The following is a 25,978-nucleotide window of genomic DNA, read 5'->3' as shown; positions in this document are numbered from 1 at the left end:
CGCGTTGAGCCCAGGGACCGTAGGGTATGGGGCTGGACGCGGCGCCCGCGACTCTGACGGAGCCGCGTGGGTGGTGTCACCCGAACCCCCGGCCGCATCGCGCGAGCGTCGGGGGGAGTCCGAGGAGCGATGACGCCGCTTGGACTTCTTGTGCCGCTTACCTGACGACGACTTCTACCCGGAGGAGTGCGGCCTACTCTCGGAGCTGTGGTGGCTCCGGGCCCGCGACCTGTCCCTCGACCTCCCATGGGATCGGGACCTCTCACGGCGCGGGGCCGACTGCCTGAGTTCGAGGCGCCTACGGGACCGCTCCCGCCTGGCTTTCGAAGAGAGGGCCCGGCAGTCGGAGCAGGCCTTGTCGTCGTGGTCGATGCCCAAATATGACAAACAGACGCGGTGAGGATCCGTGACCGACATCAGCCGGTCGCAATCGTCACAATGCTTGAAGCCGGGCATCCCTATCGGCACCGTTCCGGAGTCGAGAGACTTCGAAATAGTAATCAAAAAGGATCAAAAAGATTAGTAAAAATTGACTAGGGTTACTGCTTTTTCCAGATCTGCGCTTGCTGGCATGGAAAAAAGAAGAACTGACGTCAGCACGCGGAGGCGGCGTCTAAGTACTCCGACAACGTCATCACGGCGCCCACGACGGACGCGGAGCCGCAGACGACGCCTACCGACGCGCAAGGGTACTGCTACGCAAAAATTTCCGGATCCAGTCTGACGCCTGGGGATATTCTAAGGTAAGGAATCTAATACTAACGTGTCTCTTTCAGATAAAGGCAAGATAATACTTTATGGGCGTCCCTAAAGATGATTGCGAATCCCCAGCCCTTTTTGTTACGACAGAGTAGGTGAAATGGCTTGAAGCCAGAAGGACAGGTGGATGCAAGGTCAGGAGTAATGGCCTCTGTAGTCCAGTATTCCGACATCAATAGTAAATCAATGTTACCCTGTAGTACTAAATCATGATGGGTGTAGGCGATGCGATTCACTGTAGAGCAGCTACTTATACGGCGTCGCCAACATCCAATGGGAAAGGTAGAGTCCGGTTGCCACAGCATCAGAATGAAGGAATAAATAACTTGGGCAAAGAAAATGTGAACTGGAGGTCAGTTATTCCCCCGCAGTGTTCACACTTAATAGGTTATGTTTCTTGGAACTGACTAAACCACCAACAAGCGGACTGCAAGGTAAAATAATAATATAAAAATAATAATGAAAGGGATTGAAGCTGGGACCAACAAATATAAGGAAAGAAAAAGGGCTTCAACATCCAATTGGAGTTTATCAGTGTGGACACAGATGTAATCTGACTATGGCTGACAAGCAGCTACAGCTATGTATGAATCACAAAACACAAACCCTCCTCTATTTTGCTTGTAGTTAGCCATGGCCAAAACCATTCAGAGTACTTGTGATCTCTAGATGAAACTGAAAACAGTCATGCTCTAGAGGGTCCTGAAAAAGGCTTACTAAGAAGGGGTAACAATGGTATTCCTGAGAGTCTCACTAATTTTGCTATATTTGCGCCCTCCGTCAAGACTACATTATTGGTAAAGGTATCAGCAGGATACCCTGTCCCAGGAAGTCCCAAAGTCCATGTACAATGCAACTTCATCAAAATAACCTGAAGCTGTGTTTAAGTTCATGGACCTAATGTCTATGTTTTTCACGGTGAATTGAAGCTTACCCGTGTGCTAAGGTCAAGCAAGATGAAAGAGACAGAGGGAGATAATGGCAAGGCATCAAGAAAAGACTAGGTGTAGGGGAGCAATAACAAACAAGTTTGGTACCAATATATGTGTAACAGATGTATATTAGTTATGGATTCCTTACCTTAGAATTACCCCCAGGCGTCAGACTGGATCCGGAGAATTTTTCTTCAGCAGTACCCCTGCACGTCAGTAGGTGGCCTCGGTCGACTTCGCGTTTGTAGTTGGTGTTGTGATCGCCGGAAAGACATTGCAATATCTACTTAGATGCCGCCCTGGCGCGCTGTCGTCAGTTCTTTACACAACATTCCACACCAGAAGCACCCAGTCATGCAACACAATGACCACTGGTGCACAAAACTAGGGCCCTGAAAGGAAGTTCCTTACCCAAGAAGTCAGTTCACAGAACAGGGAGGATGGGTGGGGCGGTGAGGCATCCATACTAATATATGTCTTTTACAGATACATTGTTACTGAAGGTGAAAAAGGAGGCTCCTTTTTCAACAAGGAATAGCATATTTTAATGCAAAGGACGACCCATCGAGAAACGGTTCATTTTTGCAAAGCCTGGCCTTTCTATGCAGCTACATAGGCAACAAAGAGGTGATCATCCACCCAGAATTGTCTTGTGTGATCGAGATAAAAGGAAAACACACATTTTGGATCCAGACGGTGGAGCCTCTCCTCCTCTTTAAAAGGCTGCCTGCATGGAGAAGGTGGGTAAAGTGATGATCTGCCCCATGTGGAAAGAAAGGCCTAGTGTGAAGGACAACCATGTCTGGGTGAACTGCCAAGAAAGGAGGTTTTGAAGAAAGAGCCTGAAGCTCACTCACCCTGCGAGCAGAGGTGATGGCCACCAAAAAAGCAGTTTTGAGTGTCGAAAGCCTGAGAGGACAGTTATGTAGTGGCTTGAAAGGAGCACACAAAAGGTATGTCAGAACAACATTCAAGTCCCACTGAGGCATTATGAAAGGAATAGGAGGAAACAAGTGAGTAATGCCCTTAAGGAAACGATTTACAATAGGGGACTTGAAAAGAGAAGTTTGATCTGGGAGACGAAGAAAGGCCGAAATGGCCGAAAGATAGCTCTTGAGAGTGCCCAGAGCAGAGCCCTGCTTGGCGAAGGAAAGAATGAAGAGGAGAACCGCTATAAGAAGGGCAGAAAGGGGATCCACAGCCTTTGCTGTGCACCATGCCACAAATTTGTTCCATCTACAGGCGTATACCTTTTTGGTGGAGGGACGCCTGGCTGCCAAGATAACGTTACAGACTTCGTAAGGAAAGTCGAAAGCTTTCAATTGCCGTTGCTCAATCTCCACGAAAGGAGGTTAAGGCTGGACAGGTTCGGGTGGAGGACCGTCCACTGCTGCCGCAACAGAAGATCCTACCGAAGAGGCCATGTTCAAGAGCTCGGGATACCAGACTCTTAGTGCCCAGTCCAAAGCCACAAGAATGACTTTGGCCCGGTTGCGCTTGATCTTCTTCAGCACTCTGGGCAGAAGTGGTATAGGTGGAAAGGCGTATAGAAGGCCGCAACTCTACTCGCGACGAAAAGCTTTGACGGGCCGCCTTGAAAATTCCAACGTTCAGAGCTGCCGATTCTCTTCAGTGGTGATTTGATCTGACCAAGGCTCTCCCCACTGCCGAAAGAGACCTCGCACCGTGAAGACGCCATTCATGATCCATCATCCATCTGCGGCTGAGTTTGTCCGCCCTGGCTTTCAGTGAACCTGCCAGGTGTTGAACCTATAGGGATATTATGCCCTGATGTTCCAGCCATGCCCAAAGGTGGAGAGCTTCTTAACATAGGGTCCACAACCCCACCTGCCCTGTTTGTTGCAGTACCACATGGAGGTGGTGTTGTCCGTGAACACCTGCTCTACTCTTCCTTTGACAGAAGGAAGGAATGCCTTCAGTGTAAGACTCCGCCGGAGACCAGAGGCCTCTGATCTCTGCCTCTCCCATGTGGCCGCCCCATCCCAGGAGTGACTCATCTGTCACAACTGTGAACTCGGGTTGGAGAAGGGAGAGGGATCCGCTGACCCAATCCTGGTTCGTTAGCCACCACTGAAATTGGTGTGCAGTGCCCTCCGAGACCTGGATGCAATCGGAAAGATTACCTTGATGCTGTGTCCACTGGAACTTCAGATCCCACTGCAGAGCCCGCATATGCCACCTGGCATGATCCACCAGCAGGATGCAGGAGGCCATGAGGCCCAGTAGCTTCAAGGTCATTCTGACCAAACCCCGAGATAGAGGCTGAAAGATCGGAATCATAGCCCGAATATCCCGGACCCACTGTTCGGGAGGATAAGCTCAAAACTGCACTGTGTCCAGAACTGCTCCAATGAAAAGGAGATTCTGAGAGGGAATCGGGTGTGATTTCGGCACATTGATAGTGAACCCCAGCAAATGCAGGAGGTCCTCCGTAGTCTGGAGGTGGGAGACGACAGCCTGGGGCGAGCCCGCCTTCAACAGCCAGTCGTCGAGATAGGGGAAGACTGGAACCCCTGATCTGCGCAGATGAGCTGTGACCACGCCATCACTTTTGTGAACACCCGAGGGGCGCTGATATGGCTAAATCGAGCACAGAAACTGAAAATGCTTGTGGCCTACCGTGAACGGTAGGTAACACCTGTGGGCCAGCAGGACGGGCATGTGGAAATGGCGTCCTGCAAGTCCAACGCTACCATTCAGTCTCCAGGGTCAAGGGCCAATGTCAACATCTTGAACTTCTCCTTCTAGAGGAAGCGGTTGACATCCCTGAGATCCAAGATAGGACGCAGGTTTTTGTCCTTCTTGGGCACCAGAAAGTAGCCGAGTAGCAAACACGAACTACTTCTGGCACAGGGACGCACTTGATGGCTCCCTTGGCCAAGAGAGCCCTAACTTCCTGACGGAGAAGGGCCAAGTGATCCTCTGACATGTGATGGAATGTAGGCGGCATGGATGGAGGGGTAGTCTCGAAGGGGGGGGGGAGGGGGAGTAGCCCCTTCGGACTATCTGCAAAACCCACCTGTCCGACAATATGTTCTGCCGGTGATGGCGAATCCTGCTGTCCACTGGCAACTGGTGGCCCCGGAGGGTTGGACTAGGAAGGTTTGGAGGCTGCTGCAGAAAGGGCACTGGTGGACTGGCCCGCCTGCTGGCCCCCTGACCCACGACGCTGGGACCTATGTCCCCGGCCGCGCAGAGGCGGAACAGTTTGCGCAGGCCTGTGGCTCTGGGTGGCACGTGGTGGGGCACCCCATCCGTAGCCACGAAAGGGGCGAAAAGCAGACTGCGCGGGGCGAGAGGTGGAAGCAAGGCCAAATTATCAGGCCCTAGTTCTAGAATCCTTAAAGGGCTCGAGCGCTTTGTCCACTTTGTCGCCAAACAAGTGACGGCCATCAAAGGGCATATACAAAAGAGTCGATCGGACATCGCTCGAAAAGCCAGTGGACCTGAGCCAGGCATAGCGTCGCAGGGCTACTGATGTTGAAATCGTCCTGCCTAGTGAGTCAACAGTGTCCAGTCCACATCATATGGTGAACTTCGCAGCATCTCTACCCTCAGCAAGTGCACGGGAGAGAATGGCCCAGGCCTGCTTCGAGCACTATGGCAGCACCTGCATGACCGTATCCCACAGAGTGTGTGTAGCAGTCCAAGAGACATACATTGTTCACCGACCGCAGTCCTAAGCTCGTGGAAGAAAACATCTTCCTAAGGTGATCCAGCCTCTTGGATTCCCCATGAGGTGGAGCAGTAGGGAACGTGCCCTTGGAAGTAGAGGCTTGGACCACCAAGCTTTCGGGCGTAGGGTGTTGGGAGAGGAAAATGGGGTTGACGAGGTGGCATCAGCAATCATCCTATCCACAGGTGCCCCTGTGCTGGGCTTGTTTTATCCAGTTTAGTGGTTTGGTATAGGCTAACTGGCGCCACTTAGACAGTCTCACAGTTTTATCCAGATGCAAATGTTTATCTTTCACGGTGCTACAAGGTAGAAGGAACCATCTAATCCTTCCAATAACGAGCTTACGCTTCAAACAGAAACAGACTCCTTAGTACACGTATATCACAATATAGTTCTATATTGGTGTTGCCACCTCAATTGACACAATTACAATATGACGGATTTGAAAATAGCCTTGAAAAAGTCATTGGGTTATACTCCCGGTCACGACGAAACACGTGTCGGCTGTGTGGAGAACGTGCAACATTCAAGAATAAAATTGAATACCTGTATTACCAAGGACTACATATTGTAATTGTGTCAATTGAGGTGGCAACACCAATATAGAACTATATTGTGATATACGTGTGCTAAGGAGTCTGTTTCTGTGCTGGGCTTGGACCAAGTGCCAAGGAGGATGTCCGTGAGGGCCTCATTGAACGGCAGTAGGGGCTCCAAAAAGGCTGCTGCCGGTTGAAGCATCTCGGTCAGGAGGTTGATCCTGACTGCCACTGTAGGAAGCACAAGGTTGAAGGCCTCAGCCACCTTACGCAACACCACTGCGTATGATGCACCCTCCTCCGTAGCCACCTTAGGGGGAGAAAGCATGCCAAGGTCTGGAGAAGTGTCCAGACCACTGGCCTCACCCAACTCCTCCCTCCAGTCCGGTTCTTCTAACTGGCCTGCCATAGGGTCCACAGACCTCTTCCATCCCTCCTCAACCTGGTTGCCACACAGGGCGATAGGGAATACCAGGGTAGAACAAGGATTCAACGCTGGAGGAGGTGTCCCAAGGTCGACCGGCGCCGAACCGGATCCAGGCCTGGATCCCTGGGGGCCCAGCAGCACCGAGGCCAAAGCCATCGGCAATGAAGGCCTAGAACCACCAGCCGAGTCAGCGGGGTTCAAAGGTGCGCCGGCAGAGTTGGGCTGCTCAAAGATGGAGTGGAGCTGGGCAGGGGTCACTCTGGCTCCCGGAAAGGGAGGGAGGCTTGCAGTCGACTCAACAGGCCCGTGGGCGGAACCGGATGACTACCTTCCGCAACCCACGTCGCATCAGCCAACAAATGGGGAGAACGAGAAGAGCGACAGTGCTTCTTTGCCTTCTTTTTGTGCTTCGACTTACCTGAAGACGAAGACTTCGACGAGGAGTGGTGGAGATGGCTCCTCAACCGGGACCTCGAGCGGCACAGAGCTGACTGCCGGGTCTCCAGAAGTTTTCGGAACACTCTTGCAAAGACTTAGGGGCCATGGCCCGACAGTCGGAGCACGACTTTGGCTCATGGCCACGCTCTAGACACCAGAGGCACAATAGATGTGGGTTCATCACCGACATCAGCTTGTGGCAGGAGCCACAAGGCTTGAAGCTGGTCTGCCGATGTGACTTCCCAGTGCACCAGGCGCGGAAAAGAAAGAACTGACGTCAGCGCACAGGGGCGGCGTCTAAGTAGATACCGCAACATCATTTTGGCGATCACGACGCTAAGGACCAACGCGGAGTCAACCGATGCCACCTACCGACGTGCATGGGTACTGCTACAGTAAAATTCTCCGAATCCAGTCTGACGCCTGGGGGTAATTCTAAGGTGAGGAATCCATAATTAATAGTCTCTTTCAGATTGGGAGAACATGAGCCAGAGGAGGGTAAACAAGTGAGGCACATGTAGATAGAAAGGAAGCAGTTAATGTACTGGGCAGGTGGGTAGTGATGACAATGGAAGTGGCATCAAACAAGGAATGATGGAAGCAATGCCCAGCAAGCGAAGCAAGCAGGAAGGCAGTGGGCACGTGACAAAAACAGAGGGGGAAATGGGAGGGGCAGAGAAGGTCTGGGATGCACAAGGATACAGTGGTAAATACTTGGGGAAAAGGAGGGGCCAAGGAAGCCGAGTGAAAGACTAAGTAAAGCCATGCAGTAAAGCAATGTGCTCCAACTGAGTCCTAAAAAAAATACTACACTAACATGCAACAGGAAAAGAGTTCCCTGACATCAGGACTGGAGAGATACAATAATCAAATAAAAAAAACACTGTGAAACCTAAATCAGAGGAGGGGGTTGTAAACATAAAAATTGACAAGAAAAGAACTGAATCATGAGCATCAAGACCACATATATGTTATGTTATATCCATTTGTAGCGCGCTCGGATACTCGTGAGTGTCCCGGCGCGGTGCCAGAGGGGAACAAGGAGGAGCTAACAAACAAAGAAGTGATTCTTGAGTTTCCTTTTGAACACAGCAGGGTCCTGAATGGACATATAGAGTAATATTCCATGCCGCCCAAACCAAACGAGCCTTAATCGTCCTACATTGTAGCCATGGTCTTTTTGTCATAAATCCTGCTGGCATTTTGTATAGTAATTTGTTCTTTTGAGAAATGGCTTGCCAACATCAGTTTTGAACATTCAACAGATAGATTCAATTGTTACTTATAGTAATGCCACTATAAGTGTTGCTTAGTACGGACTGTTTAATATCCAAATGAAAGCACTGCCCAGAATAAACAGAATAAAAATAAATATTGTAGTCACAGTGTGTGTACTAGACTAAGGCACACTGTAAAAAAATAGAAGAAATACACTATCCAACAGCTTAATAATCTCTTGGATATATATTTAGTCTAAAATCAATATCCATTACACTTAGAGTATTTCACTTAATTCAGTGCAATTTTAGAGACCATTTCATCAAATTTAAACTTTTAACCATTAATGTTTAACGTTAATTTAAAACTAAATGGAAAAATAATACAGTTACTGATTGGCTTCTTACTCTCAGCAAAACCAAACTAAGCACAATGACTGTGACAGACTAAAAAAACGCTTAAAAAATAAATAAAAGTAGTCTTTCTTCTGTCAAGCCATTAAAGAATGGATTTTGTGTCTTAACATTTTACAACCTGTAGCCATTTTGGAAAATATATCTGTTCTCCTGTTCAGGAGAGAATAATTAACATGTTGGAAAAATAGTGACCAGTTTACTAACTGTACAAGAATGCTATAATGTTGGCCATGGTCCTGTAAAACTTGAGATTTCAGGAATAAATATCACAATCAATTCTTGCGAGACAGGGTGGCTAGGCCTGGTGGAGCTACAGAGCTTTTATTGCAAAAATACCGGCAGTAGATAAGAGAGACCTCTAAATATGGTGATGATGCTCACCTTCCCTCACTTATCTGGCTGACAATTGGTGAAGATGTTGGATGTTCACAGAGGTTAGTACAGTGAAAGGCAGATTCAGTCAGTATGTGCTACATCTGTGGCCTGGAAGAGCTGCACAGTCTCTCCAACCACAGCAGGTAGCGATCAGGCTCCTGTGTCTCTTGGGCACTGCTCCTCCACTGGTTGATAGAGGAGTAGACAGGGGATGCTGAGATAAAGTCAGGCAACAGCTTGCAATCACTCTCATAGAAAGTAGGACTGTGTAGTGTAAGTGCAATAAGAAACTATAATTACCAGGAAAAGCAAAAGATAGACTTGCTGTGGGGAGTGTCAAACAGGATGGCAAACTTGAGAAACCACAGTCAAATCATGTTTATGTTCATGTTTATTGCATTTGTAAAGCGCAGCTGTTACCAAAAGAGGTGTCCTGGTGCTGGGATAAAGAACCTTCTGATACATGCTGGAAGGAGAGATGGGCTCGATGGTACGCGTCTAGTTTATGAAAAGCCATGTTTTTAATGCCTTTCTAAAGGCCATTAAATTGGTCTGGTGTCTTAGTTGAGAGGGGAGGGAGTTCCAGGCTGTGGCTGCGTTAGCTATAAAGCTTCTACCGCCCCAGTTGGCCTTTTTTATCCGATGGGTAACCACCAGTTTAGCCTCTGATGAGCGTAGCATTCTTTTGGGTATATACCACTTAAAATGCTGTTTCAAAAATGTAGGTCCTGTGCCGTGTAATGCTTTAAAAACAAGACACAAGGCCTTGAATTTAGTCCGTTTTCCCATGGGCAACCAGTGAAGGTCTTTGATAATACCACTGATTGATGCATGCTTGGGGATTCCTGAAAGAAGTCTGGCAGCAGCATTTTGCAGAATCTGCAGTTTGTTCATGAGACCTTCTTGTAGCTTGAGGTAGAGGCTGTTACAGTAATCTAGTTTAGACAACACAAGCGCTGTGACTACTGTTTGCTGTGCCTCTTTGGAAATTAGGGGCATGATTTTTTTACAGGCTTTAAGAGTAAATGCAGTGGAGGATGCTATTGAGTTAACTTGATCCTTGAAACTGAGGGTGTCATCTAGCCAAATGCCCAGATTTTTCATTTTCCTAGTTGGGACTGGCAATTGTCCCAATGCGCTTGGCCAGCAGTCCGGTGACCAGAACACAGGATTGTTCCCAAATAATATGACTTCAGTCTTGCTGGAGTTCAACTTCAAACAGTTGTTTGCCATCCAATTACCTGTAGCGTACATGCAGTCGTGGAATTTTACCGTTGTATCATGCCGTCTATGTGGTTGAATGGCAACAACGATTTGGGTATTGTCGGCATCGGATGTTAAACTAAAACCATATGATTCAATAAGTGGCGCTAGGGAAGAAACGTATACATTAAATAACGTCGGGCTCAGTGAAGAGACCTGCGGGACTCCACATGGCAGTGAGAATGCCTCTGCCTCGTATTTATCCAGTTTGACCGTTTGGATTCTGTCCGAGAGGAAAGATTTTAATAGTTTTAGGGCTGTACCTTTTATTCCTATCGCCGCTAATCGGTCAGTCATTAACGTGTGGTGTACCGTATCAAAAGCGGCAGATAAGTCCAACATAATGAGGGCTGCCTGCCCTCCCTGATCCAGAGTGGCTCTGATTTCCTCCGTGGATTTGATGAGGGCCGTCTCGGTGCTGTGGCCTTCTCTAAAGCCATGTTGGGTGGAGTCCAGAGCTTTGGTCTGGTTAAGGAATTTGTTGATTTGGTTATTCATGTTCTTTTCTATAAGTTTAGCTGGGAGAGGGAGTCTAGATATAGGCCTAAAGCTATTAGGGTCGTCAGGGTTCAGATTAGCTTTTTTCAGCAGTGGCAGTATGGCGGCTCGCTTCCATTCCATAGGGAAATAACCTTCAATGTACATAAGGTTAAATATGGAGGTGAGTTTCTTCGTCACAATGTGGCCCGCTTGTTTTAGCACTTCTATTGGACTGGGGTCATAGGGGGAGCCTGATTTTGTTTTCGTCATTAAATTGTATGTGTCCTCTTCCACAAGAGGGCTAAAAAAGTTAACACCGGTTTAGTTTCGATATTAGGGGTTGAGCTGGAGCTGACCTCTGTACTGTCAGGATTTTTCTTAGGTAGTTCTGAAAATGTAGAGAAAATGATGGATCTGAAAGGGATTCCTTCTTTTTGGAATAATCTCTTCCAACACAAAGAAAACAGAAGTCTAAAGAAAGGTAGGATGTGTCTCTCCAATGGAAGGTTTCAAAGGCAGAAGTCTTTTTGTTCGCACTCTCAATCCCTTCCAAGCATGTTTTTATGGAAATGCTCTTAAAGATTTAAAGAACAACATCATGTTCTGTATATGTACTGATGGTTCCACAGGAAACGACTAACTGTACCAAGGGATATTGGCTTTATGATTACTCATAATATTGGGGGTGCTCGGTCAGTTTGTGGATAAATCTTGAGAGGCCAAATCATGGGAAGGAACTTTGGATTCCAATCACATATCCAATCACTTACAAACCTGGGGACAGCCATTGTGTTTCCAAAGGTTTGGGGATTTTTAACAGTAATAACAGGTGTTCTATTCATATAGATTCATATAGATTTCCAAAGAACATTGCTTCCCAGAAGGGCCTCACAGTGCTTAAGTGATTATTTCAGCTGCATAGGCATATTCATGTTAGCTGAAAAGAGCAGTCTTCAAAGGTTTTCTTACTCTTAATTCAGACTCAATTCTTCTTATTTTCAACAGAAGAGCGTACCAGAGTTTGGGAACAAGGAAGGCGAATGAGCATTCTTTACCCCTGTTTTTTTTATCCTAGGGACTACAAACAGTTGCTGGTTTGTTTAACGTAAAGTTATAATAGGATAGTAAGGTCTTAACAATCTTTGTATTAGTCAAGGCCACTTCTTGTACATTACTCGTTGAGCAAGACAGAGTGACTTGAACAGAATTATTTTGACCACAGAACAAGTGCAATGTAACCAGGGCTGTGGTGTTCTAGATTACCTGGAGTCTTTTGAGAGAGTGCTCATAATGAGAAGGTCCCCCTACTGGGAGGGGAACTAACCAGTGCACAGCGAAAGGACCGTAGTCTTATTCCATAAACATCATAATCACAGCAGTCTGTGTGAAAAGTTTCAAGAATTTTAATCCATTCGTGGAGAATATTCAAGCATATTCAAGTTCAGCCAGAAGCGTGTCGTTACACGTCAAATAATCCAACCATAGTGATTAAATAAACAAGTCCCGATGCATTTCGGGCAAAAGCCCTTTCTCAATGCTTGAATATTCTCCACGAATGGATTAAAATTCTTGAAACTTTTCACACAGACTGCTGTGATTATGATGTTTATGGAATAAGACTACGGTCCTTTCGCTGTGCACTGGTTAGTTCCCCTCCCAGTAGGGGGACCTTCTCATTTTTAGCTTTGTGCTCACACTGCTTGGTCAGACAGTGTTCTATCCAGTGGCACGCTACAATTCTTTACAACCCACAAATTTCATCACGCTGTGCGAACTCCCACTTATCTTAGAGTGCTCATAATGACGTTGTGATATTACTAGACCTTGCATAACACCGGTAAGTGAGGGTTTTGGCAGTCATCTTAACAATGTTCTCTTTGTCCTGAGTAGGCCGAAAAAGTTTGATGCCAATTTCTTGGTCTGAACGTCCATAGAGAGCTTGCAGTTATGAAAGCCACAAAAGTCCCAATCCTGCTCTTTGGGGATGATTCTTTACTTATTTCCACTACGCCAATGGGCCTACAAATGTTAGTGGTCACGTTTTTAGATTTCTGCAAGGACAGGAGTTTGGAGCTCAACATCGGCAAAACCAAATTTATGGTGTTTGAAAGCAAAAAGGAAAACAGGTGAGGTTAGGATTGCATGTGAACAACTGGAGAAGGTGAAAAACGTTGACTACCTTAGGACAAGACTAAGTGACACACTTGGTTGGGAACAACAACTAAACAAGAGTCACATTACCCTCTGCCAAGTCAAAATAAATATTAAGATACCATAGGCAGTCCTATAGCGGATCGCTGACTTCAGCGCTAGAAGTACATCGAGCAAAAGCCCAGAGTGGAGCGTTATATGGAGCAGAGTTATGGGTAATACCAACACAATTAAATTGACGACATCTGAAAAAATCTTTGTTAGATCCCTCGTCTCTATGCCCATCACTACCCCTCTGTTCCCTTTGTTTTATTTTACCTAGGGTTAAAAAGAGTAGGTGATATGGCCTCACTGAAACCCCTAATGCATTCGCTACGCTTGTGGACAACACCCCAGCTTTCTGATTATTGCAATTCCTTGAGGGAGGTTTTGACGATCAGTGGCACAAAAAGATTACCCTGGTTTAAGCATGTTGCAAGTAGGTATACAGCACTTGACATGGTGGACTTGAGGGAACATCCAGAGAGGGCTTAAATAGGAGACCTATTGAGGCTTAAGACTAGGTATTGCGTGGTTGTGAGAGAGCGCTTTGCCACTAGACTAGCTAATGGACAACTTACAACCCAATGTTTAAGTGCCTTGTCATGCCCCAGAACCTTTTATGGATCAAATCACACCTCCGCTTGCCAAAAACATATATGTCAGATTTTGATATGGCAACCTTTTACTAATGTTCCCTAGCAATGAGGCCATTGGGTGATTATTCAAACTATGGCCTGCCTGTGCTGGAAAACACAAGAGATAGAAGAACACATACTCTTTTTCTGTACAAAATACCAACTAATTTGTAGAAGGTGTACACGACCGATCTGCCTAAACTTTGGAGCCAGGCAACATCAAGTTGCCTATAGGATCCTAAAAACAGTCACCTCCGGCCAAATTGTTTTTGCAGTTAGACGTTTTTTATTCTCCTTTTGGATTAGCCAATGGAAGTTCCTACGCTAGGGTGTGTCGGCTGCTACTACTAGAATGGAACTCTGCAATCACGAAATGCTGTCTACTTGAGCAATATGAATTGTGTATTGTATATAAGACTTCTCTCCAATACTTCCAAGCGATGTTTTTTTAAAATTGTAAAGCTGTTACTGGGTGCCCACTTGTCTAAAGGGTTTTTAACGCTTTTATTCTTGATGTTTTTTCGAATATATAATATACAATTCATGATGCAGTTTTATTTGGACAATTGATGCACAAGTTTTATGGTGTAGGTGTGAAGTTTAAATTACTGTAATATATGTAAATAATTATGTTCGATTGTTATCGGTCTTCGGATAATTTTTTAGCCAAATGCTATGTATGAATCTCGCCCTCAGGCATGGCAGACCATTTTAGTATTTTGTCTTAGGAAGTGTATTCGTGCTAAGTATTGTGCAATTGGATTTGAGGTGTATTTATGTAAATCAATGAATGTTCAATGTATTATCCTAAAACAATGTATTGTATATCTTTTTACATTGTTTTATGCAACTTTGATGGCCTATGGCCAAATAAAGTATATATACCAATAGCTTGCTGTTGATCCAAAAGCCCAGGATCTTGACTCCTGATTTAGGGATGGGGTGAGTGGAGAGAAAATCCGGCCAACTCAACTCCTTCCACTGGGCAAGATTGTTTCCTACCACTAGCACTTCTGTCTTTTCCTCCTTTAATTTAAAACTGTTTGCATCCATCCAGTCTATTACATGCTTTAAGCAGTTATTGAGTTGATGGAAGTCTTTTCTGTGTGGGGAGAAAGGGAGATAACAATTTGTATGTCATCTGCATAAGATACAATTGAGAAACACAAGCCTTCACAATCTCTGCCAACAGAACACACAGACTAAACAGAGTGGGGCTTAGTGACAAACCCTGGGGCACACCACATTTTAGGGAGTGGGTTATTGACCGAGTGGCTTCTTCAAAAACTTGAAAAGTTCTGTTTTCAAGGAAGGAGGCAAGCCATTTTAGAGTTGTTCCAGCAATGCCTTCTTCTTTCAGCCTTTGAACCAAGACAGGCTGGGAGATGGTATTAAAAGCTGCGCTCAGATCTACTAGAATTAAGGCCACGTAGCCACCTTAAATCATGATAGCTCTTAAACTCTCTGTGGCTGTAAGCAAAGCACTTTCTGTGCTACTTTCTGGTCTAAAACCAGTCTGGGAAGGTTGTAAAATACAAGTTTTCTCAAGATACAGACAGAGATTCTTGTTTACAAACTTTTCCAGGACTTTAGTAAGACCTGGAAGGAGAGAGATCGGTCTGTAATTTTCACACTGTAGGGAATCAACAGAGGGTTTTTCAACACAGGCTTGACAATGGCATGTTTCCATGTTGGCGGGACAGTCCCGGACTGTAGTGAATGGTTGAACATGTCTGTCAAAGTAGACAACACTACTTTTCAACCTTTTTAACATTATATCCATGGGAGCCTGATCTGACTGATTTTAAAGTTTCTTCTGTGCCTTTCACATTACTTTTCGAAAAGGCAGTAAAAATGTCCCTCCACCAAAATGTTGTATCCCATATGCGCATGGTGTTATGCGTATGGTGTTATAAGGTTTAAATACAGGTGATAACAGAACCACAGAGCAGCAGCCAAATTAAAAATGTACAAACGCTCTCTTATAACTGGCCCTAATGTCCTGCTCCATTACAGAACCACCCTCCACCATGCTCTCACAAAAACAGGCCCATGTGGGGAGACAGATGGGGCTCCGGATGCAGCCCCTTTTGTGTGCAAGTCTTAGGCAGGTACTGTAGACACTTTTATTGACCTATTCAACTATACAATAGTATTTACTGCAAACAGGTTAAAAGACTAGGAGAGGCAGGAAGGGCAGTGACAGAACCACATCTGTAGATCAAGTTCTGAGGATCCATTCTCGAAAACTGGACATGCTATTTGTTATAACTATGTGGCGGGGAACAACCTTTATGACGCAACTTTTAGCACGCAGTGCTATTACAACGCAGACTTTAAAACGAAAACCATTACAACGCATTACACTGGGGGGCGCTCTAGGATAGGGAATAGTTTTAATTTACTATCCAACACCTTCCCTAGTGTCCACGGGGACTGGTGTTGGAATAGTAAATTAAACTATTCACTATCCAGCACCCCCCAGTGTAATGCGTTGTAAAGGAATGCGTTTTAAAACTTGCGTTGTTACATCATGCTTGGTAAAAGCATGCCTTGTAACAACGTACATCCCTATGTGGCCAACCAGACCAAATACTGCAGGTTCTGTAAATTAATTTTAGCTTGACTTTGGAAGCATGGAGCTACCAGCCTTACTTGTTATTAGTATTACATTCCTATCAGTGTCTCAGAGTTGCTGTATGAAATACATTATTTAAGTCCCAACACAAACAAAATGCTCTCTAGGACAATGTCAAACAAGCCTACATTACCCATAAGGCCCTTTGCTTGCTATTGCATGACAAACACTTAAGTTCTTAATAGGCCTGGGCGGTAAATTCCGTTCCGCTGGGCGAATTTGGGTAATTTCACGTTCCGCAAAGAACGCAAAATTGCCCAAAATTCTGCGTTCCGCGACTTCGCGAATTTTTTTGCCTGTTCGCATTCTCAAATGCGTGTTCGCAAGATATTTCCCCCGAGCATGTAAACAACGATTGCGAACAGTAAAAAAGCATCGCGAACAAGCAATTCCGCATGTTCGCTGAGATTTTTACAGTTTAGCAGAGATTTGCGTAACGCGGTTACGCAAATTCCGCCCACCCCTAGTTCTTAATGCACAACCATCTCACATGACAAGTGTTTTGCATTAAGTATATTGTAGTCGCAACATAACTTGGTGGGACTCCCTTTCTGCCAGCCCTCAGGATCCCCGTGAACTCAAAAAGGCATGGAAGTGAATTATACTGGATATAAGTATGCTGCAGAATGCTACTAGAGCGCAGAGGAGGTCAGAGTTGGTTTTGATCCACTTTCTGAATACCTGAATGAACCAACTCCTGACCTGCACATATTTATGAGAGATGCAGTTTAAGTAGAATTCATGGTTAAAAGGTTATGAGTCCTTCATGAATACATGTAAACTAAAAATATATTTACAATAACATAACACATTTCCATTGAAATAGGAAAGGGTTCATTCACTGGCAGGGTTTGTTTCTTCACACATACTAACCTGGAAGACTCCACAAACCAGACACCTCCAGAGTTCTTAACTTTTTCTCCAATTCTGCAACACGATTGCCTAAAATTCTGCGAGGAAAAAGAAAATAACATATTCTTAACTGAGAAAACTCCTCTTTCAAAGCTACTTGATGAGGGTTGAAGAATGCAAACGCATAGCAGTGCCTCATTTAAACATGGCAAGGTTAACAATAAGAAATCAATAAGAATCACTGAAAGGGTGATCGAAATTGTTTGAACAAACAAGCACAGGTTTACGTGAATAAGTTGAGGAATTTGAGTTGATAGGAAGGGTTTTAATTACTTTCAGGCAAATAAAGTGACAAAGATAACAGAAAAGGAGGAAGTTTTAAGTGGCAGTAAAACAGATTTAGTAGCAGTAGGACAACAATGATGAGAAGGATAAGTAAATAGCACAGTAGGGAAATAATGGTAAGCAAGAGTATTTAGACCTAGGATAAGGAATATGACGAAGACTGTATTTAGTAGGGGGAAATGAATTGTTAGTGAGGGAGAGAAAGACAATAGAAAAGATAAAAACTGGCTTTGGAAGGACATTGGAGTAAGTGATTAAAATGAAACAATAGAAGTGATACGAAGAAGAGAAAAGGGCATTTCAAGCAAGTGGAAATATATAAACTCTATTGAGACAAAGTCAGCGGAGCTTGCCATAGGCAGTAGCACTTTATAAACGTAGTGCCTGCATATCTCTACCGAAAGACCTGACCCTTTGTGCTCTAAAGCACTTGTCTGATATTACCAATAAAGTACAACTCTATGAATTCAGCAAAAGAGAATAGCTAATGTAGCGCTATGTTGCCTTAGAAGCCAATATGTTGTACATATTGTAGTGATCCTTTATGACCTCCAGTGAGAAAGTGTGCTGAAAATATCTGGAAAGTGGGAAGAAGTAGAAGGGAAATCCACTTGCTAGAGCAGAGAAAAATATGATTTTCAAAGGGATTCAAAACATTTGGGCTTAATATTAGACATCCTTCTTTTTGTTTTCATATACACAAAACAACATATGTATCAAATGTGCTTTTGACTACATCTCAAAGATAAAACGCTAAATGTTACAAAAAATGAAATACAAATATTAACTATAAAAATGAGGTACATGATTAAAGTTTCATGAACACAATGGACAAGGGCAGTATAGGTCTAAAACCGTACTGCAGGCCTACAGCCAGTCTGAGTGATAGGTCAAAACTTGATTGGTTAAGGGTATGTAAAATAGGAGGAATGGGGTTTACAGCAGGACACATTTTAATATAACTGCATCCCAGTGCACCCACCACTCCCTGTCAAGGATTTAGGCAATAATGAGAAGGTATACAAAGCACTGATGTGATGTAAAAAGAATGATAATCAACTACAGTCTAGCCACTGTCCTACAACACCAGCGCCCTACAAATCTAAAAATCTTCAATTGCTGTTTAATGAACCATCCATTATTATTCCAGTGATATTCTCTTGCTGGCATGTCCTGTATGCTGTGTGTACTACTACTCTCTCTATCCAACCTGCTTCACAGAACAAACAGATTCTGTAAATGCAATATGTACCTTTAATTTCGGTATCCAATCTGTCCTGACCACTCAGTATCTGCCAGTACATTCTGTATTCAGCAAGTCCTGTTCAATCTCTTGTACATTTACGCTCTGTACTGCACGGCATGCACACCTAGCATGTGCCTTTACACTGTAATTTCATTTGTAATTGTGTTTTTATAGCGCTTACTGCCCCTGATGAGGCATTAAAGTGCTTTTACGGCAGGAAGCATGCTATTCCAGAACCCAGTAGCTAGCTTATCTTGTACGCTCAGTATGTACCTTTACTTTTCTGTATCTCTTCTGTAGATTGTATGAGTTCCTTTAATCTTTGTATTTAGTTCATGTTGTGCAGTCAATCAATCAATCAGGATTTGTAAAGTGTGGCTGCATCACCTGTGAGGGTCTCGAGGAGCTGGGGGATCATGCTCACTCTGCCTGTTATCCAATTGGCAGAACATCCAGGTCTTGAGGCACTTCCTAAACTGTTGGAACAATGGTGAGGCTCTGAGGTGCAGAGGGAGGTTGTTGCAGGCCTTTGCCGCCAGGTGGGAAAAGGAGACCCTCCACTGTTCGTCCGGCAGATACGTCGAGTGCATGCTAGGGAGTGGAATTCAAAGCAGTTTCCTGGTTGGTTGTTGGAAATTCACTAGATTGTTGACCTATGCCGGTCCTTCGTTGTGTAGTGCCTTTTAAGCCTGGTGAGATGCTTGAACTGGCATCTCTTCGCGACTTCCTGAGGTGAAGGGTGATGTGAGTCTGGCTGCTGTGTTCAGGATAGTCTGGAGTTTCGTCATTAGTTGGGTGGTGATTCCTACATAGAGGGAGTTGCAGCAGCCTAATCTGCTGGTGATGAGAGCTTGTGTGACTGTTCGCCTGGTGTTGGGTGGGAACTATCTGAAGACGTTCCTTAGCATCCGGATGGTGTGGAAGCAAGCAGGTGAGACGGTGCTAACCCACTTCTTCATGGACAGCTGGCTCTAAAGGATGAGATTGAGGTTGCACGCATGTTTGGTGGGTTTGGGCCCAGCTCAGGTGGCCACCATTTGTTGTTCCAGAGGGTATCCTTGCCTTCCCAAAAGAGGAGTACTTCTGTCTTGTCAGTGCTGAGTTTCAGACAATTGTTGTTCATCCAAGCAGCAACATCTTTCACGCATCTTTGGAACTTGTTCTTGGTGGTCGTTGGTTAGGGAGAGGATGAGTTGGGTGTGGTTGGAGTAGGAGATGATGCGGAGTCTGTGGGTCTTACGATGTTGACCAGGGGCGTCATGTATACATTGAAGAGGGTTGGGCTGAGGGATGAGCCTTGAGGTACATCGCCGCTGATGTTCTTAGGGAGCGAGGAGTAGGAAGGGAGGATGGCCGTCTGCGTTCCTCCTGTTAGGTAGGATGTGATGCACTTAAGGGCTGCTCCTTGGATTTCGATCTGGTAGAGTCTGTTGATCAATGTATGGTGAAATACGGTGTCTGATGTCATCCGTGGGTGCGGCTATGTCTGTCTCGCTGCTGTGGTATGCTTTAAAGCCGGATTGGGAGAGGTTTAGAAGGTTTTGGTTCTAAACATTTCTAGTGAGCTGGATGTTGAAGGCTTTCTCAATGACCTTGGCTGGGAATGGGAGTAGGGAGATGGGTTGGTAGTTCTTAAGTTCTCCTTGGTCCACGGATGGCTTCTTCAGCAGCGGCCTCAACCCACTCCACCCCAACTTCCATGATGGACAACCCCCATCTGACTAATTATGTCACAAGTTATCAGAGACTTGACAGTGTTGTTGATTACAGTACTCAGGCGGTCTCTAATCCTGCCGACAGCTCTCTCTCACAGAGCAGACACATAATGGTTTCTGGAGGTAGGCAGTACGAAATCAGTGAAAGTGGATGGAAGCATTTGGCTGGTTTGCTAGCCTCAGGAGAGGTATAGGGGGTAGTGTGGCTCACTGGTTAGAGGCTGCAGGGCTGAGAGCAGAAGTCAGCCCGGGACCAGGGTTCAATTCCCGACGCGGCAGGGTCGTGGACCTTGGTCAGCGGACTCGATAATTCTCGCTTCGGTGCTTACTCTAATCAGGGGTTCCACTCGGCAACTCTGGGCATTAGCTTGCCTAATCTCCACAACGGCCCCACCAATTCCGGGGATGCCTGGCTCCACCTTGGGGACTCCCAGCAAGGGACCATCCCACAGGGAAAGCCAGGACGGGTTCCCCAGAGTTATACAGCGCCGGGACGCCCCGTTGCTGGGGCAGCTGTGCGCTTTACAAGTATACTACATTTACTACATTCACATAATCCGATCAGAGGCTGAAATAGGTCCGCCCAGCAACACAGACAGCATGTGAAGTCACCAAAATATAACACATGCACACATTTACGTTAACAGCACTGACTAACAACTAAATGTGCCAAGTCGAGTGCAGACAACTAACAAGAAGGACCAAGGTTTAACCAACATTCACAGAAAAGGTTCTGAGGGACTCTTTATTATCATCATGACAGGTGTGGAGCTGAATGAAACAGCCCCATAGTCTCCCATGATTGGTGCTGCTGCTAGGGGTTCAGAGCATAATACCCCAGGTCACCGACTCCTGCTTCTAGCTCTCCCACGGCCTCCATCACAGTAAGCTTGTGGGGGGTGGGAGGGAGGGCATAACAGTCTGCCCACAATGCATGCACATGGAATTTTGAAATAGGTCAGAACTCCAAAAAACTAAGCATTCTGGTTTAAAGTGGACAACAAATGTATGTTTGGCAGGTTGAAATCTGGCTTTTCGGTTGAGAAAGAAAAAGGGAAACAGAGATAACTATTGTTTGAAGGCTGAAATAGATGACTTGGAGTGTGACTTTTTTCAGACCTCCTGATCATGACTGAGGACTTGCTTCTTGATAATGGGTAATGGATGCCTTCACTGAATCTGGCAAAAGATAACTTGCTCTCTGTCTGGCTGTATTGGTAAAGATGGAGTTGACAGATGTTAAAACAAATTGCCATAACTTGTTCCTAGAAAAGCCTCAAACACAGAAATGGCAACAGCTCCTGAAGATAACGTACATAGCTAAATGCCGCTAAAAATAAACCTCTGCAGCTAGGTTTATATCAGGACAGGTTTTTAGCAGCCCTTTCAGAAGTTTTAAAAAGATCACAATATCTTTAGGTGCAAATCCTTTTGGGCTAGATGATACCTTATAAGTGAAAGACATTTGCCACATTGTATTTATTTATTAAAAGTTTTTGTATAGTGCGAACATGACCCAAACGGGTATCAGAGCGCTTCACATGAGGGTTGAGGAGGATACAGGTCGATAAGGCAATTAGGCAATATACATTAGGAGCAACATTGGCTTGAATACGGGCGAAAGCGAGCTGTGACAGAGGTCAGGTATTAGTTACAACAAGTTACATTGGGAATAGCAATAACACAGTAACAGGCGATACTGGGCTGTAGCATAGGGCAGTTGGTGACACATTACGCTAAAACAGGCCAGGCCGTGAGGGAGAGAGGCTACTAGTTCAGTGAATGGTTCAGTAGAGACTTCAATTCCCTTTTAAATGCTAAAGTTGATTTAATCAGTCTTGAGTTCCAGATTCTCGGGGCAGAGCCGGATAAAGTGCGTTTGTAGGTTTTCTGTTTTTTAAATTTCTTTGGCTTAAGGAGTAGAGTGCTGGTGCTCCTTGAGGACTGAGTACTACCAGATAGTTTGAGCTTATTTTTCAGGTATAGAGGGGTATTGAAGTGAAGTGCTCTATGGGTCAGGCAATTCTTAATTACATCCTTGCCTCGAGTGGGAGCCAGTTGAGCGATTTGAGGTCCGGCGAAATGTGGTTGGATTTCTTGGAGCCAGTGATAAGTCTAGTCGCCGCATTCAGAGATGCTCGGAGTGGCGCTAGGCTGAGTTTAGGGAGACCACATAGAGTGGCACTGCCGTATTCGAGTCTTGAAATGAAAGTGCTTGCACTGCCGATTTGAAGTTATCTTGAGGGAGGTAAGGTTTGAGTTTTCTTAGGATGCTAAGATGGTAGTTCGCTCCTTTGGTCTTGCATGTTTAGATTCTTATCTAAAACAACACCCAATGATTTAGTGGAGTCAATGACGTGTGGTGTGCAGTTGAGAGCGGTGAGGTTTGTGAGGATGTTCACTGCAGTTGGGGTTAGCATAGTGGGTGAAATGAGGAATTCAGTTTTAAGAGCGTTTAGTTTGAGGTGGTTGGAGGTTAACTAGTTTAAGGTATTGTGCAGGGTTCCGTTGAGAGACTGGATATCTTCTGGTGAAGATAGTTTCATGTACAATTGGCTATCGTCCACATACATGTGGTATTGGATGTTGGAATTTTTGAGGATTACAGTCAGTGGTTTCTTGAAAAGGTTGAAGAGTGTAGGGGAGAGTGAGGAACCTTGTGGAAAATCAAGTGTACAGGGACTGGAGTTGGATAGAGTATGATTGGATTTGATTTGTTGTGTTCTGTTGTTGAGGAAGGAGGCAAACCATTTAAGGACAGTGCCTGAGAGTTCCATTCTACATTCCATGAGGTTAAGTAGGTTGTCATGTTTGACCGTGTCAAAAGCAGATGAGAGATTGATTAGTATTAGTAGGCAAGCTTTGTTCTGGTCAAGCATAGAGAGGGCATCATCCACTATATGAGTGATGGCCGTGTCCGTGCTGTGGCCAGAATGGATGCCCGATTGGTATTGGTCGAGGAGTTGGAATTGGTCAATGTGTTTGCGCAGTTGATCAGGTGCACATTTCTCGAGGAGTTTAGCCAGGGTAGGGATGTTTGTGATTGGCCGATAGTTATTAAGGTCATAAGGGTCAGCAGTGGGTTTTTTGAGAATAGGGAGAACTAGGCCCGCCTTCTGACAGTCTGGGATCTCTCCTTAGAAAAGCGAAGCGTTGATGATCTTAGACCCGAGCAGGACTAGTGTTCTCACCATTTCTTTAAAGAAGTTGGGGGGAGGGGGTCATTGAAGTGATTAGAAGGTTTCAGGGTCGATAGAATGCTGAGGATGGCAGTTTCATTGAGGGGGTTGAATTGGCTTCAAGGTGTGCTGTTTTTAGGGGAGAGAAAGGACCGTGTAGGAAGGTATGGAGGGGCCAGGATAGTCCGGAGAGGGAGCGAGTTTGATGAGAGACGATTTGAGGTCGGATTCGATCTTATTCACCTTCGCAAGGAAGAACTCAGCAACGGCCTCACAGTTCGGTTGAGGGCAGGGGGAGATGTGAGGTGATTGTCCGGAAGTGTTATTAGATTGTGACTTAATCAGCTCAAAGAGTCTTTCAGGAGGGTTTTTGGCTTTGTCAAATTGGGTTTTGAAGAAATTTGCTTTAGTCATTCTGATGAGTTTATTGTATCTGCTCCTTTTTAGTCTAAGAGATTTTAGTAGCTTAGTTGATGGATCTGATCTCCATGCGTGTGTCGCTAATCGAAGGCTGCGTCTGTCCGAATGAAGGCTGTCATTAAACCACGGTTGGGAGTCTTTGGTGGGTATCCGTTTTAGTTGAAGGGGGGCAGCCGCATCGAGGGCAGACGACATGGAGTTATTATAGTGTTCCGTGAGGACGTGAACGTTGTCTATGTTATCAGGGGGCCGAAGGGAGATATTGCAGTGTGAGATGAGCTCATTTGTGCTGGGATTATGTAGCGATCTTTGCCGCTGTTTATGTTTGAGTGGTTGTGAGCTTTTGGAGTTCCTGCTTTCAAGGATGCGGAAGGTGATGTAGGGATGGTCAGACCAGTCACAGGGGATAATAGAGTCGAGTTGAATGGAGTTGGGATTGGCGATGATTAGGTCTAGGCTCAAGCCTAGTTTGTGCATGGGAGTGTCACAGATTTGGGACAGGTGGAGCTCGCTTAGGAAGTTTTTGAGACTATTAACTGCCTGAACAAGCGGATCATTCCAGTGGAGGTTGAAGTATCCAAGGAAGATCTGGGGGGGTGTCGTCCCAAGTTGGAGGATATGGTTTCCATAATTTGTTCAATAAACAGGAGGTTGTCTCCCGGCAGGTGGTAGAAGATGTGCAGGCTTCATATGGGTCTATGTTTGGTAGTTATATCAAGGGAAAGATACTCACTGGATGAGAGATTAGTTGAGGGGGATTGTTTTGCTGAGAGAGATCTGTAGTGGATACTGGCTATGCCACCACCCGTTTTCTTAACTCGATCAATTCTGATAATGTTGAGGCTGGACGGGACAAGAATGTCAAGGATGGAGCCCGAGGAGTCAGTGAGCCAAGTTTCGGTGAGGATAAGTAGGTTGAGTTCCTGAGCTAGGATGAGATCTGAAATGTCAGTGGCATGTTTCACCGCTGATCTACAGTTAAGTAGCAGGCATTTCAGGTGAGCTTTGTGTTCAATGACAGAGGGCTGTGTAACAGGGATCTGCAAGAGGTTGCTGGCGTTTAGTCTGGGGGCTCTATGTGGGTTAGGAGTGATGCAGTGTATGGTCTCTGAGTAGTCTTTCTTGGGACCGCTCAATTCTGGTGGATTAAAAGGGGTGGTTTGAGAAGATCCAGAAGGGTGATGAGAAGGCCATCTGTGGGTCCTTGTACTCTCGGAGGAGGGGGAGAATGTCTGTTTCTAATATCTGATTTTTGGATCTGGCGGGTCGAGATGGGACGTTAGGGTAAGGGGTGGTATTCCAGTTCTGGCCAATGGGTTTCAGCCCTGGGTCAGTAGGAGACATTGTGACATGGGAAAATAAGAAATGGTGGTGCAGGGTAGAGGGCTGGGAATCTTGCGAGGTCCTGTTGGAAGCGAGCTCAAGGGCCAGGTCAGCAGTGGTGATAAAGAGATTTTGGATGGCAGTTTTGAGCTTGAGAAGTTTCAGGTTTATATCTTGCAACTTAGCAGCTGAATCCATGTGTGGTTCGCAGTTCTCGTGGATAGGAGGAGTGCTGTTCACTGTGGTGGACGCAGGTGAGTTCACAGGGAGGGGCTGAGGGGAGGGGAGAAATCCTCTGAGGAGGATTTCCGTCTCAGATGGAGAGGAGAACAAGGAGATTGAAGGCTAGAGGGGGGGTGTGTGAGTGGGCGTTGCAATCCAGGTGGAGAGGTGGCCAAGCAGTAGTGGGGAACGGCAGTTAGGCAGGAGATCGTTCGGAGGGAGGGGAGAGTGGGAGGTATGGGAGAGGTGATCCGGGCTAGGGATAGCAGACTCATCAGCCAGGCAGTAGTAGGGGAATTATGAGTGGTCGGGGCCCTGTGGATGAGTATGAGGAGCCTAGGTGAGGGGGGGTGGAGCTTTAAGCAAGTTGTTCGAGGTAGGAGGGGCATTTGACCAGTGGTTGTGGGACAATAGAGGGGGATCAGGTTGACCATGGGTTGGAGTTAGTGGAAGGTCGTTCAACGGGTGAGTAGGTGCTTCGTTATGGTCCAGCGATCCTTAATGAGGTTGAATTTTTTTGTCAAAGATGGCCATGTTGCGATCTGTGGCCTGAATGAGTACGATCCCATTGTTATAGATGGAGATGGTAGCGTTTGCTCTAAACGTGGGTGAGGATATCGCCAGTAGTTTAATACCATGGGGAAATTTCATAGCCAAGGTAATTAA

General features: G+C 45.7%; 1 protein-coding gene across 5 annotated transcripts in view; it reads right to left on the bottom strand.

Moving 5' to 3' along the window:
• CCDC149 (coiled-coil domain containing 149) overlaps window positions 1-25,978 on the bottom strand; it is a 480,627-nt gene that overhangs the window by 53,865 nt on the left and 400,784 nt on the right. For all 5 annotated transcript variants that reach the window (XM_078678386.1, XM_078678383.1, XM_078678387.1 and 2 more), the window contains one exon: window positions 16,884-16,960. In XM_078678386.1, coding sequence (XP_078534512.1) covers window positions 16,884-16,960 — 77 coding nt within the window. The remainder of the gene's footprint in view (window positions 1-16,883; window positions 16,961-25,978) is intronic.

Source organism: Lissotriton helveticus, chromosome 2_2 (genome assembly GCF_964261635.1).
Source record: "Lissotriton helveticus chromosome 2_2, aLisHel1.1, whole genome shotgun sequence".
Taxonomy (NCBI): Eukaryota; Metazoa; Chordata; class Amphibia; order Caudata; family Salamandridae; genus Lissotriton; species Lissotriton helveticus.
Note: the sequence above shows the minus strand (reverse complement) of the source record. Positions and strands in the feature narration are given on the sequence as shown.